General features: G+C 45.4%; 1 protein-coding gene across 1 annotated transcript; it reads right to left on the bottom strand.

Moving 5' to 3' along the window:
* Positions 1-7,737: 7,737 nt before the first annotated feature.
* On the bottom strand, positions 7,738-14,420 carry LOC119654889 (toll-like receptor 7). The gene has a single exon (XM_038060505.1). It carries the CDS (start codon positions 14,103-14,105, stop codon positions 10,023-10,025), a length of 4,083 nt encoding a protein of 1,360 aa, XP_037916433.1. The 5' UTR covers positions 14,106-14,420; the 3' UTR covers positions 7,738-10,022.
* Between the last annotated feature and the right edge of the window lie 1,021 nt (positions 14,421-15,441).

Raw genomic sequence — 15,441 nt, 5'->3', positions numbered from 1 at the left:
TCTTAAAAATTGATGCGGTTCAACATTAGCTTGATGCAGACTTAGGGCTCCCTGAATCCTTAAACAGAAATATATACGTCATCCCATTGCACATAACCCCGGGAAGTTTGGTAGAAAACCTACTATTATCAACGAAGTTATAGGGACTTCTTGTTACTTATTTTCAGATAACGTTACCTAGTGCAGGATTCAGCAATTTCCGTCAATTTTAGTAGATACTGCATATCTAGATTAACTATTTTTCGTAAAAATAAAAATTAAAGTAATCGATAAGCATAAAAAACTAAGAAGTGAGAATTTCTTCATGTCACACAGTGTCAGTAAGACAAATTATTATTTCATATAAATTCAGTTACGTTAACATTGGCTTCACAAATTTAAGGAATTTATTCCTCTATTCGATCTTGTAGACGTTGTTTGGAAAAACAGACGTACCGGCATCAACTTCCATGAATGTTCGCATTCAGGGACCTCCTCCTCCGAACAACATATGTATAATTTACGTGGTATGAGCCCAGCATGCAACATTCATGACGTACTTTAAAATGTCCAATAATTATATTTAATTCCAACTATTCACACTGTTCAAGAATTCTTCGTACAGAGTAAGATATTTCTTTGGAAACAATCCCAGATCAATTGAGGCAAGTGGACTGCCGACATGGAACCTTTTGGCTCAATGTCTTCCACTATTCAAATGCACATTTGGTCTCTTAATCAATGCTGAGGGCATTCAAGACACGTCCTCTGGAGTCTAACTGGCCAGCAAAATACCCGTCATATGTGAATGCGGGTAATTACTACATACGCTGCCGATGTCGTATGGTGCTCGGTACAATGGGACTATGCAGTCGGAGCGGACTTCATAGCAATCTTTGTGATTCTTGCACAAAATGAGCAAGAGCCCGGGTGTAGCCAGGGCTCATTTGATATCTGAAAGTGCAATGTACACACAACCCACATGCGAGACAATTCGTCCCCTTTCATGCCTACTCTATCTTCCCTGGAGTTCCAGGCCAACTACTTCATTACTATTCACGGCCTGGGGTCCATTCTGGAGGGCCCCAGTGCTGCTCTTAAGTATAATTATTCGCGCCGGCATCAAGTGACAAATTTCCACGTAACAATGCATTTATTTACGTTTTTCGATGCAGCAGAAAGCGCGTGCTACGTAATCATTAGGATTGGTGCATTCGATCCCGGTGCAGCCTTCAGTGGCGTAGCAGCAAGCAGACAACTCATGTATCCAATGCACTTGAACCACAGCAGAAAACAGTCGAGAAAATATCTCAGAGAAACTTTGCACTGCGTCGTGTAAACTTTTCCTTTTGAGATTCAAATTTATGCTGATTTCCACCGTATTTACTGAAAATATGAGTAAACAAGTCCGAGGTATCGCTTTCAAAGCGTGAGACCAAATTAGTTTTTGATTGTGACTTATTAATTTTTCAACATTATCAGAAATTAGAATATTTTATGCAGATAAAATGTCGGATTTAATGATGGGTTGATGCTGTGAAGAGCCGGATGGCAGGAATGCTGTTTGTGAAAGCGTTTCCATATGAATCTGGTTGCAGTTTGAAAGTATCTAAAGGTTGATTTTTAGTGAAGCCAACGCTACTGGACCTTTTGCATACTACGCACACCATTCGGGATGTTTTGCAAGAAAAGTTTGGTCGGAACTGCTTGAAATGCAGTCTAAATTTCAAAGAATTGATGCGCTATTGACCAGCAACAGGCTGGCCCACATGCTGTTGCATAACAACGCAACCAGTAGTTGGCGTGCCGTATCGAATTTCTGTCATTTGAATCTTCCCGTTCTCTGCTCATGATTGTCAACAAATAATCTTTTCCGTAGCTTTGCTTCCGTTCATTCTCGACATGGAGAGGCTTGCGCGGTGGTATTGATGGTGTACCGAAAGATGAAATCAAAACAGTTGCGGGAGGTACATTAGCTGTCCACACACGCTGAACTTGCATATGATATGCATTGTTACATATTGTTGGTTATACATAAATATTCCAAGAGAAACTAAATTCGGAGGTGCAGACGGTTGATGACAAGCCAAGCGCTTCTAGCTCGTGGAATATACATAAGTAAACATGGAACTTTATGTCGGAAGAATGCAACAGATTCCTAACAAATTTAAGTAACAGGTTAAACACGAATACGACTAATTGAAGAGTGGGTGTTGAAATGTTTGGTTCTTTCGAAGAAGGTTACAGAGTAGCGTTAACAGCCGAGGTAAAGGTAGAATCTTCAATCGCATCCTCGCAAGAGATTATAAAGAGGCAAGGCGAGATCCTCTATTTTCAACCCAGACGAAAATTCGTGAAGGCCACAAAGTGGGTTTTTAAGGCTTTGTGTGGAACAAAATTTTCCTAATTTTATTTTAATTTTAATTTTAACATCGGCGAGCCGCTACGGTCACGCTGCTCCCAGGACAGAGGTGAGGCAGCGTCTGACGATTTGCCTCTGCCCTGGTAAGAAACCGTAAAACCGTCATCGCTCGACACCTCTTTAGTTGGTGTATCGATTATTCGAAGGCTTTTGACAGCGCCCCGCACGCCTGACCAATCGATGTGCTACATCTGTATCGCATTAATCGCAGACTAAGAAAGTTTTTTCGACAGTCGTGGGGTGGCATACCACCTTATTGGCGGTATTGAGGGTACCAACACCTCAGAGCCTATTCGTATACGGAGGGGCATTTTGCAGGGGATTTCGTTGAGTCCCTTTTGGTTTTGCATGGCACTGAACCCCCTTGGCGTGATGACCACCTTAGATGTCTGTTACAAATAGTTGGTATATTCAGCCGTGAGATACGGATGGAATTTGGATTAGGCAAGTGTCGAATCCAAGTCATCCGCAAAGGTTATCGGTGCAAGAGCGGATCGGTGAATGGAAGTCGACGACAATGCACCGTAAACACATGAGTTGCCTCTGGCAGCCATTTGCCGATTTGCATATGTCGAACAAATGGCGTTGCGCAGGAGAGCACTTTGCTGAGACGGAGGGATTTATGGTATGTGTGTGCTCATAATAAAAAGCTTATAATAAAAGAGCGAGTGGAGAACGACCAGTGCAGGATGTGCCGTTCAGCGTAGGAGACGTTGGACCATTTCATATCTGGCTGCACTGTTATGGCACCGATGCAATATACGAACAGGCGTAACGCTGATCACAGGAACATGTCCGGTTTACAGATGTGAGCCGCAGGCAGTACTTGATAGTTCTGCTTATAACACGGCGAATTCTAGCTGATCACCGTACACTTTACAACATGCCTGACGTGCTGTTAGTTGACAAGACGAGTCACTCCGCATTTATTATTGATGTTGCCTGTTGAAAGGTCAACTATGAGCCACTAGCTCGGGAAATCAAAGAAATTTGGTGTCTCGAGAAAGTGGGTGTAGTTCCCATAATATTGTCAGCTGCAGGTATTAGGCTTCTCTTGATCTCCTTGGACTTTCATACAGTCTGGTTCCAACCATGGAGAAATATACCATTCTGCATACGTGTTCGATGTTGAGGGGAGTTCTTGACGGATTTTCCCATTAACCTATACCAACCACCACCACCAGCGCCCCCATATCTGTTAAGTAGGTAGGATCGAACCTAAACGCTCCGCATTTAGTGCTAGTGTTAGGTAAAATCCGGCATCTGCCGAGATTGTGACAACTCGGAAATAATAATAATGATCATTGGCGTGACAAACCAACTTATAGAAGTCGGAAAAGTAACAAGTCGGAAACCGGAAGCTTGGCGCTTCAGGTATGAAAGGTTTTGTTTGTTTCTTATTCAAGTGCATTTCAGTGCAGAACTATTCCATTTGTATGTCGCCGATAATAATACAAGCAGAGCTTCTGAAGCGAGCAGAGCAAAAGGGGCGTTAAATATAATCCAAACATGATATGCACTGCAGACCTGAACACACCGTACCAGACGCTGCATCTGTACTTTGTGGAATTTGAAAACGCAAACGACTTGATAGGCCTCAACACATCAGTTGGATGTGCGATTTTCCAAGTCATACATCGTCCAAACAACTTTTACCTTGACATTGCGAAACTTTGTTTGAATTGAAGGGACCCCGACTGCACAACAACTCAACTTCACAGCAGGTATCCATCAGCACAACATGACAACGTGAAGTTGCCACTTCCCCCGAAAATAAGCCACTCGTTCCACATGTGCGTTCTTTCTCTTGGATTGCTTCCCTCCGGTAAACGATGTCCTTCGGAATAGAGGCAATTCTCGAAGTAACTATCGCGGTCGTACAGGTGCCGCCGTTTTGGCGTAAGAACCCGGCAACGTGATTCCTCCAGCTGGAGGCCCAATTCACTTTGGTCGCGGTTACAGCGGCAGTTGAGCTTGTCCCTGATGTCCTCGAAGTCTGCTCTTATCGGCAATTAAAAGAGCAGCTCGTAAAACGCCTATCAGTAACTGCGACGGCTAAATTTAACCACGTACTAAACGCGCTAATGGTAGGTGACCGTGCGCAAGCCAACTGCTGCATGAAATGAAGCAGTTGCAGTTGCAGTCGCCGCAAAAAGTTCTTTATCGATGAGCCTGTTTAGCTACAGGCAGGTGGACTAGAGTTTAGGACTTTGACGAGCATTTTCTTGGCGTTTCATTATTGCGGACATCAGAATTCCTATCTCAGGCGCGGATTTCCTGTGCTACTATTGTTTGCTAGTGGATTTTCATAATAGGTACCTCATCGACCCTATAACTTCCCTTAGGTCGTCAGGAAAAATCTCATCCTGCTCACCGAGGTGCAAGCGATTTCGAGCTTCCCGCTTCCAAAAATCGTTAAGGATCTCAAAAAGTTCTTGGGCATGTTAAAATTCTATCGTCGTTTCTTGCCCGAGGCCGCCCACTATAAAGAATTTCCAAATAAATAAAACAAAACAATGAGAGACAGTACGCCTTGAGCTGAGAAATTACACTTGAATAAAAATAAAGAGAGGATTAAGAAAAAAAAATATATAAGTAGGCAAGGAGGAACGTCATTCTATGATAACGAAATTATATTTAATTTTAACGAAACACCTACAAAGTTCTAGTCTAAGAAAGTTTTCTTCGTTGTCTGGAAGGATTTGAAAGTTTTATTTACTGTTTTATTTTTAGAAAAGAGAATTTTTTATTTGCCTTACATGTAAAATAAATAATAATTGTAATGTTTTGATCTCTAGATTTCTTATTGCTGCTCCGTCCTCCCATTTATATAGGGTTCCCCCATTATGTTTAAAGCGGCAGGAGGTGAACAATTAAGCTGGCGTGGGCGGCCGCAGAGCCACCATATCATCTGCTCCTTATGAAGAAGAAAGGAAGGTGGGGACCACCCGTCGCCCCTTCCTCGCGCGTTAGGTTTTTGTGAGGAGTCCTCTACTTTATCAGGCCGTTAGGCATTTTAGCTGCTTTGGGATTGAAATCCTCGGTGGTATCACTCCCCCTCAAGACTTCACGTCTTTATTAGTTTACCCCGGGTGGGTTTTGTTTGATTTACTCCTGAGTCAAGGTGCGTGATTAAATCTTTGTATCCTGAAGGGAGATAATATGTGAGAACCAAGAACCACGGCCCACATCCCGCCGAACCGTTAGCATTCGGGTTAGCTCCAGCACGTACTGTCCGGTGCCATGTATTATCTCGCGCAGTCGGTGCTCATGTCTGGTAAACCTGTTAAGGGAGTTTGGTTGGTTAACAGCCTTGCTGACCGACTCATCGTAACAGAGTTGGTGCCCAATGTAGGGCCACAGTTGTTGCGTACGTAACAACACCGTATTTTTCAATACCTTAGACATTGCCATATTTGCTGCTCTTCACCAAAAGTGAACTAAATCTGCCAGCCGATGAGCGTCTTCTCCAAATAGGTCAATCCCGCTAAATGGAACTACAGCACCAGTGATCGTGAGTTACTAGCCGTGTATTTCTCAATTAAATACTTCTGGTATTCCCTTGAAGGCAGGCCGTTCACTTTTTTCACGGACCATAAGTCCCTATCTTTTGCTCTGAAACAAACGCCCGACAAAGTGTCCCGTCACCAACTTTAGCACTTGACCTTTGTCAGCCAGCTCACTTCTGATATTCAAGATCCCCGCCACCGTCAATTTTCCGGTAATTGCCGAGGCGCAGGACAACGCAATTCTTCAGAGCTTGAGAATCAACTCCAAACACGCTTTTAGGGAGTCCATAAAGAAGGACATTAATTCTAGGGCCAGACAATGCGTCGCAAGTCAGAAGCACACTCAAAAAGCATGTGAGGAAAGAGGTAGAAGTGTTCCCTCAGTTCACCAATCGTTTCCACACAATCTACCTCGACGACATTGGCCCTTTGCGAGATTCGCGTGGTTTCAGGTATTGCCTCACAATCATCGATAGGTTCATGCGGTGGCCTCAGGCAATACCTCTGAAAAAAATTACTGCGCAATCTTGAACAGAGTCCCTCTGCTGCGAATGGATTCCATGCTTTGGCGTCCCGGGAATTATAATATTGGGTTGGGGTAAAAGTAATGTCGTATTTGTGATCGAAGTTTAACGCTTTATTTAACATACTCAGAATTATCCGATTTAAGTCAAATATGCGCCGTTTTGTTCGCAAACTTGTTGCCATTTAGAAGGCAGCTCCATTATCCCCTCTTATAACCCCCCCCCTCCTTATTTGAAAAAAAACTCAGACAGCCAGTTTTCGCAAGCCTCTTTTGAAGCCACCTTAGTAGCACCAAGAGCATTTTGCATGGACCGGAAGAGATGGTAATCAGTTGGTGCCAGGTCCGGACTATACGGTGGGTGCGATAGAACCTCCCATCCGAGCTCCCGTAGCTTCTAGCGGGTCATCAAAGATGTGTGAGGCCGAGCGTTGTCTAGGTGGAACAGAACACCATTCATATTGACCAATCGCCTGCTTCAAACGGTCGAGTTGCTCACAGTAGAGGACCGAATTGAGGGTCTGGCCATAGTTGAACAGCTCATAGTGGATGACTCTCCAAACATCCAGCTTTTTTGGAATCCAATCTTCTGCAAATGGTTCCAAACGGTTTTATGGTCCTTACCCAGTTCCTGGCCAATCGAGCGAATGCTCGAATCCCGTACACATGTTTTAATTAGGAGGGCGTGGCAACTACCTTATGAGGCCTCTTCCTAAGTCATCGAGCTAGGCCGACATCATTATAGCCTCAATGTCGGGGGCACGATCGGATCTCCTTGACTCGACAAAAGCTCTTCCGCGACACGTCCGTTTTCACTTCCGGCAGCCGAGTTGAGGAAGCCGTGCGTCTGGTTCCTCGCTGAAACCTTCCCTTTTGGTTTCAGCTGAGGGTGAAGTGTTGTTGCGGAACGAGAGACTTCTATGTCGGACTCGACAGTGGAAACTGTTTTTCGATGTCAAATCAATTCGAGACAGAATTAGCCGAAGGAGGGAGATCTCTTCTCTCAATTTAATTAAACAATTATTAATAAAATTAATAAACTGAGAAAATCGCAAAGCTTCAGGTTGTCGTACTTTACACAACCTTGAATGTATCAAACATCCAGATTCCCGGCTTATTGTATTCCAGATTGGTGACTTTTTGAACCATGTACATGGGACCTCCGTCTCATTTATCTAAAACAGTGTTTTCCAAAGCATGCCACAAAGGATTTCTTGGCCACGCCGTTTATCAGTGGTGTCTTATTATGTTTCGTCTTTTTCCGTACGCGCAAGAGATAGACAATTTTATAATTTTTCATTTTATATATATTTTTTCATATTTTATGGAATCTTGACTTCTACAGATACATCTCTTTCAGTTCTATCTAATCCACGAACAAGAGAAATAATTTGTTTCCTATTAAACGAATACAATATACACAGATGTACAAATCAATAGAATAAATACAGTTTTATGATTTCTAACTGAAATTTTCTCATCCTACCTAAAACTAGATGGAATTCTAGAACTAAATAAATATTACATACAAATTAATAGATCTCTTCCAAGCGAATTTTAACTGTACACAAACGTGGAAATCCTTTTGCCAAAGTAAAAATATAACAATACTGTTCAGTTGTCTGAAAGAGTTTCTTGTTTTATCGAAAGGCTTCTCTGTTGAGATTTTTAGAGTTCCAGCTTCAAATATAATAATTTCATCTTTCTTAATTCATTCAACGAATCTAAGGAGCACAAGGTGAAAAGTCTTATCACTTTCTTCCTATTTTTAACTATCAGTCAATGATTAAATTTTTACATCGATTTTTTTTTTTAATGTTTTTTTCTTTTAGGTGATCGAGGAAAGAAGATTTGTTTCGTTCTCTTTCTAAATAATGAAAGGCTTTTCTTGTGAAATTCGAATGTAGAGAGGGAGCAGCCATTTAAGTCTTTCTGGTCCCCAAAAAAAAAATTATTTATCTATTCTTCTAAGAAGGAGGATCCAGAATATTACATTTCAGCTTGATCTTGCAGTAATTCAGTCTGCACGAAGCTTGGGAGTAAATTATGAGAGCAATAAATTCACAGGTAACAACAGTAATCAATTAAGAGCCCGATATTGCCCGCTCATTCATCTAAACTTTTTTTTTGCATGGATCGGAAACTTATGAAGATTTTTTTTAGTTTTGGTGCGGATTGCCCACTATCTAGTCGCGTATGTGTTCATATGTGTGGTCCGAGCCAGTACAGTCGCCTCATAACTGTTGAAGAAATTATAAAAGCCGCAGGTAGCACTTAGGGTCGGCCGCTGCGATTGGTTTAATTATTATGCATGAGCATATCGGCCCAGAAAGTTATCGCGACATTTTCCATTGATTATTTATAGATTTTTAGAAAAGATTCAGATAAGGAAGTGTAGGATTGGGATTGGTTTTGGAATTCTTGCATTAATGATCAATGGCGGTTCGCGAAATTAGAGCTCATTAGTGGACGAAACACAAGCAATAAGTTTGAAGAAAGTGACACCATTGAATTGGATTTTGCGTAAATTAATTGGATGTTTGACGCAAAAATGGTTTTTACCTCTTTCGAGAAGCAGGAAAGGGGACAAAAAATAGTCCAGCCAAGTTTACCTAAATAGGAGGGTCTCGTTTTGGAAAATTACTATGATTAGAGTTTAAAAAATGCCAGTTCATAGAGTTTTCTGGTCTATGATCTAATTCGGTCTGGAAGCCTTTGTAGCGGTGTCGGCGGTCAACTTGCTACTTGGTTATGTAGCTTTATGTGGTTTTGAATTAAGTTCTGTTAACCTTGACTGCTGGAGAAGTTGGGCTCGTTTGTAACTTGACTTGTTAAGCGGTGATGCGAGCTTGCACAACCCTTTCAAGGCGGTTGATCTCAACGTTCACATTAACAATGATGATGAATGTACCGAAATCAGATATATGCATTTCTTAGGATGAATTTAGTCTCTTATTCCCAAATGAATATCAAAAACCAAGGGCCGAATTGGTCTGCCGGGCAACTGAAGGATAACCCTGTCCTATGTAGACTTATACCGTGTTTACACTTGCAATTTAGTCGCATCATAATCGTTCAGGGGCTTGACCTACGCAGGAAAAAATGTCCCGAATTCCACAGTTCATATCGCGTCAATGTTCACCCCCAAGCGCATATCAATTCCTCTATGGCCGCTCCCTCCTATTCCCTATCAATTTTAAGGCATTTTTACCATGAAATATTATTTACAAGCCGAAATATCCAGGCATTGAGTCATTAGAGCTGTCCTTACATCTACGTCCTTACAACTAACTGTATAAGTAATCGAAAAATAAAATAAAGTTAATACAATTATATCACATGAATTTGTTTCCTTGTGTTACAGGGAATTGTGGCGGGTGTTCGGATTGACCTCGAGGCTTTTGCAGACACACTGGCCGACTCACAGGAATCGCAGCCATGATCGCTTCTAATTGGTGGGTTGGGCCCGTTGTCCTCATTGGTACATTGCATGGTGAGCGCTCGCTGTCTTCCGGTTGGCAGTTCTTTCATATCCATTTGTTCCTAAAATTAAATGACTTGTAGGCGGACGGGTGAGCCGTGCGAGCCGCTAAACCAGGAATGCTTGGCCACTGTTGGTGTTTCCGCTTGAATTCGCACCACCTGGAGCAGGGGCCGGTGCTGTACTCGTTCCACTGCCGCTGCTGCTGCCTGCGACCGGCGTTTGAGGCTGCGGTTGTGCTCCACTGCTACGATGAATGGACGCATGAACGGCCGCAGTGTTGAGGGGCCGCCAATTCGAGGGATGTCCGCCACTACTCGTCGTCGCGGCCGTATGCAATTTTTGCATTTTGTGTTGAGGGTTGCAAATCGCTCCGGCTCCGCTTGGTATCATTGAAAGGTTCTCGTGGTCGTAGCCACTGTACTCGGAGTCTATGCTTGAGTAAATGTGCTCGGAGGGCGGTCGCATGGGGATATCGTTGAGGGGATGTCGTGCGGGGCGTGGACTCGGCGTGGCTGTCGTTGCGGACGAGTAATTAGTCTCGTCACCGTCCTGATAATAGGCCGGCGGGGGAGGTGCCTGTCGAAATATCACACCTGGACTCACAGGTTGTTTGAAGCGTTCATGATGGTCGATCGTGTAGTTATTACCCCGGGGGGAGAGTTCGATGGGAATCGCGTATCGAAGTTTCTCCCAAAAGTATGGATCGCTCGTGAGGATCCTGTTGCTGGGGATGGATTTTAAGTAAGGTTGAAGTTCAGCCACCTCTTCCGCCTCGGGACCGACGTCCGTTTCCTCGATGAACACCAGTTTGCTCGTCAACCCCCTTAGCGCTTCGTGGAATGCACTGCGGAACTCCGTTCTTATCCATTCAGTTTGCAGAAAGTTTCGAGTCAAGATAACGATCATCTTCCTTGACGCCCGTGTGGCTTCGACGATCTGCAGGTGTGAAGCATCAGGAGGCAGATCCCTCTGTTGGATGCACAGCCGGAATGGGGGTCTGCCGTGTTCCAGCTCGCCTGCAATTGTTCGACACACAAACTCGTAATCCTTGGCCGAGTGCAGGATAATGGCGTCATATAGTTTTCCAGCATCATCGAACCGTGATTCACAGACTCGCACTCCATAATGAGCGAAAAGCCACATCCGAACCGACTCCCGGAACACGAATACAACAATCAAAATTATTATGAGCACAATAAGGACTAGAACGGCTGCCAATAAGGGAATGTATCCCGTGTAGACGTCCTGGTTTGGAATCGCAGCCGTGTTCCCTGCGTACTGCTCATTGCAGCCTGCGGAAGCATTTAAGTCGAGCTCCCGTTTTACGGCTCCATCGACGCAGTAGATATCCTGGGCGTCTTGGATGACCATGGAACTGCTGGACACAAACTCCGTCAGCTCCTGGAGGAATTTACAGTGACAAGACCAGGAGTTGCGCCCGACAGCCAAAGCAGTCAAGCTGCTCTTCTGCTGAAGGTTGTGAAGCTGCCATGTCGGGAAAGTGACCAAGCGATTGTTGTCTATCCTGAGAACCCTCAGTGAAGTCAGATCGGCCAAGGTGTTATTCCCGATAAACGAAAGTTGATTGTTGTGCAAGTATAGCTCCTTCAGGGAACTCAGCCCACTAAACTCACTCCCTTGCAGGGTCTGTAGCTTATTGTTCTCCAGGTGTAATATCTCGAGCGCTGCCAATCCAGCGAATGTTTGATTCTGCACCGTCATCACGTTGCTCGCATTCAGATACACAGAACGCAGGTTCTTCCGGCCGATAAAGATTTGATTTTGCAGCACAGGCAAGTTGTTTCCGTCAAGGTACAAGTCGGTGACATCCATGGGCAGTTTGCTTGGGAGCTGATTGGTATTTTGCCGCCCACAGTCCACGATGTTTGTGCCCCATCGGTCGTCGTTGTAGCAGCTGCAGTTGGTCGGGCAGGTCATCTCGCAGTCGCAGGCATCGAAATCACAACAGTGACACAGGGCGAAGCAGTGGGTGTCGTACTTGCACAGGAAGTCACTGCTGGAGAGGCTGGTCAGGGCTCGAATGGGGGCACTTCTGCTGTGCGGCATCAGACATTCGATGTTGGCCAAGTCCATGATCCGGGGGTGTTGTCGTGAGGTCAAGCTGTCCGCTCGCTGCAGCCACTCCATGGAGCAGTCGCACTCGAACGGATTTCCGCCCAAGTAGAATTCCGGAACCATCTTTTCGTCAGGCGCAGGGGCGACACGGAGGTTGTGGAGCTGCAGCTTGGAAATCATGTTTGCATATAGGTCGACCCGGGTGAGGCTGGTCTTGTCCACGAATGTGTTGGGGTGGATCGTATTAATGAGGTTGTTGTTGATGAACAGCAGCTCGATTGTGTTCGGGACGGACATGGGGCCGATTTCGGTGATTCTGTTGTGACTAGCATCCAGCGTTTTCACTCTAATCTCCTCTTGTAGTTTATAATAATTCCCAAGCGCCTCAATATAATTCCCGTGGATATCCAGCCACTTGAGCTTGCTAGGGATGAACGCGTAGTCGAACCAGACTAAATGATTCTCTGACAGATTCAGCCAAAGAAGTGATGCGAGGGTCGCAAACACCCCGTTGATATCGGTCAGGAGGTTTCGGTCCAATCGAATTGCTTCGAGTTCGGTGTTTTTGTCGAAGGATCCCCGCTCGATTGCCTGAACCCTGTTCTTTGCCAAGTTCAGAACGCTTAATCGCGGCAGGTCCCAGAACATTCCAATCGTAATATTCCCAATCTGATTGTCAATCAGCCGCAATCCTGTGAGCTGATTCAAATTGCGGAAGGATCCGTTTTGGAATCCAGAAATCTGGTTCTCCCCCAAGTCAAGGGTTTTCAGCACTGCTAAATCCTGGATCGCTTCGGGCACTTCGGTCAATTGATTCGAGCTTAGGTCCAGCTCCTTAAGATCTGAACAATTGCGGAACGCTTGTGACTCAATTATGTTTATGAGATTATTATTGAGGGTGAGCTTAGTCAGGATGAAGAGCCCATTGAATAGCTTGTTGTCGAGGGTGTGCAGCCTATTCTCTGCCAAGTTGAGTGTGTGTAGGTTGTAAAGTGGCAAGAACGCGCCCTCCTCCACGTGACCAATCGAATTGTTACGCAAGTCCAGATTCTGGAGGAAGTACAACTCGCTGAAGGTTTTTGCGCCAATTCGAGTGAGCGCGTTGTTCGCTAAATTCAGGACAACCAGACGAATCAGACCCGAAAACGTTGCGTTATCAACGTTGTGGCTGGTCAGCTGATTTCCGCTCAGATCCAACACGAGGAGTTCCTCCAGATGATGGAAGATTCCTTTGGGGAGGTCGTAAATTTGGTTGTGTTGCAGGTGGATCTCCCGGAGCTGTTTGTTGCCGGCGAAAATATCGGTTGGTAGCGTTTCCAGATGATTGTAGCTGATGTTGAATATCTTCAAGGATGCCAGCCCAGACAGGGCATCCGGCGAGATTTCGGTGATGTTATTGAATTCCAATTTAAGGTCGTTTAGCCGCCTCAAACGCGAAATTCCCCAATTGTCGGGGATCGACCGAAGCTCGTTGTGGCTGACGTCCAACACTTGCAGCTCAGAGCCGCCCGCGCCCGTACAGGGTAGATCCCCGAAACCGAGACTGTCCGCGGATCGCAGGCGGTTATGCGTTAGGTTCAAGATTTGCAAATTGCCCAAGGGACACCACACACCTTCCGGCAATTGCCGCAAATTGTTCTCACTAAGATCCAGCACTTGTAACTCGCGCAATCCGTTCAGGGAACTCGTGAACACTTCGAGACTTTTCCCGGCGCCCCAGATGCTGTTCCGCGTATTCACCGCGAGCCTCCTTAGCGAATTTAGTCCTTTGAAGGCGTTCGGAGGCAGTTTCAACAGTCGGCAGGACTCGATTTGCAGCTCGCTGAGTTTTGGGAGGCGCGCAAACGCCTCGGCCGGCAACTCACTCTGGAAGAGGAGCGTCTCGCTGCACTCTATGTCGAGACGGTCAGCTGACTCGGCCACCTGTAGATTGAGCCCTTGTGACTCCAGGATCCTCAGGTGGCACTTTACGCTGGAGGGCTGGTATTCCCAGGAGCACTGAGCGCCCGCCGGCCGGACAACTACCGTCCATATCACGGCAAGGACGGCAAGAACTGCGGTGGCACTTGGCAGGCGGCTAAATGGTAATTCAAGGCTCCTCGGGGGCGACATTTTCACACGACACACTTTTTACAAAACCAAACAAAAAATTTAAATCGACACAGCACTTGGAATTTTGGCGTTAAATCTAATCAGCCATTGTTCTGAATTCTTTCGTATATTCCTTTCTATTCGCAAACTCACTTTCCACACGATTCCGCGAATTTAACCGGCAAAAGCTATCCAACGGCGGCAGCTTCTCGTAACGTACCGGCCTCCGAGTGTCCAATTGTCTAACGTGTTTCAGCCACGCGACTTCAACAAGTTGAAAGCGATTTCTTGTATCGTTCAATGAGTCGACGACGGAACGCGACTTCTTAGCATCTTCTCCGCACAGCGAACGAACTCAAACTGACTCTGGTTGCGCTCCGTCGGGCGCTCTCCGACTCTGCTGCCCGCCGCCAGCACCACGCACACATGCCAGCGAACGGTCAATGAACAGGTTCCCGGCCGTATACGTGCACGAGAAGTGCATTCTCCAGGCGGCGTGTGTGTGTTGCACATCGCACGCCACGGACTGCAGCAAGCTCAAGTGCATTGAAGCCTTCGAAGACAATCGAGTCCTTTGCCCGGGTGGGGGTTGCAGTGTGAGAGCCCTTTCCCTTCCTCCACTCGTTCGTGAGTGCAACCCCGGGGAGAGGCTGCGAGGGAGGCGAACTGCACGGCGATGCACCCCAGAGTTCTTGGTGCAAGCGAGAGCCGCCGTGGCGTGAGTGCGAAGGAGGAGGTTTTCCTTCTAATCGCATTGTTTTGTTTTCTGATCTTCCCCGGAGAGCGAGTGCAGTGTCGCTCTCTCCCTCTCTCTCTTGATTCAAGATCAGTATCTCCAGAATTCGTGCCAACAGATGGCTCTCGTAGTACCGTTTTCAGCGGCGCGCCGCCAAGTTTGTTTCTTATTCGAGGCATTGAAATCTTTCGTTTTGCGATCTGTGAAGCGTTTTCGGGGGTTTTTGCGTCTGTTCGTTATCTGCGGCGGTTGCGATGGGAAATGAATTTGGACCTTTTGTTTTTGAATTTGTTATCTTGCGGATGATAAGACCGATGAGTAATGGGGGAATTCGAGGGTTGATAAGATAAGCCTTGGCGGAATGCACTTCGTTGATAGAATATGTTGTCCAAAAATGGTGTTTGCCAGATACTTTTCCAGAAGGCCAGAAGTTGAAGTTTAAGTTCGCCCTTTCCTGAAAAATGACGGTTTTATTATAGTGATGGTAACTTGGAATCTGAAGTTATGATTAAAATTTTGTTTTATATGATTTCATTCGCCATGGCTTATCTTTATAAGAAGAGCTGGTTACAAAAGTGTCACTCCAGACAATTGAAATTTTCGCACGTAATCCTTCGAGTT

This window comes from Hermetia illucens, chromosome 4 (assembly GCF_905115235.1).
Source record: "Hermetia illucens chromosome 4, iHerIll2.2.curated.20191125, whole genome shotgun sequence".
NCBI lineage: Eukaryota > Metazoa > Arthropoda > Insecta > Diptera > Stratiomyidae > Hermetia > Hermetia illucens.
The sequence above is the reverse complement of the archived record's forward strand: the minus strand, read 5'-3'. Positions and strand labels throughout refer to the sequence as shown.

Excerpts from the sequence above, each read along its gene's own strand:
- LOC119654889 (XM_038060505.1), bottom strand. The coding sequence starts at position 14,105 with ATGTCGCCCCCGAGGAGCCTTGAATTACCATTTAGCCGCCTGCCAAGT.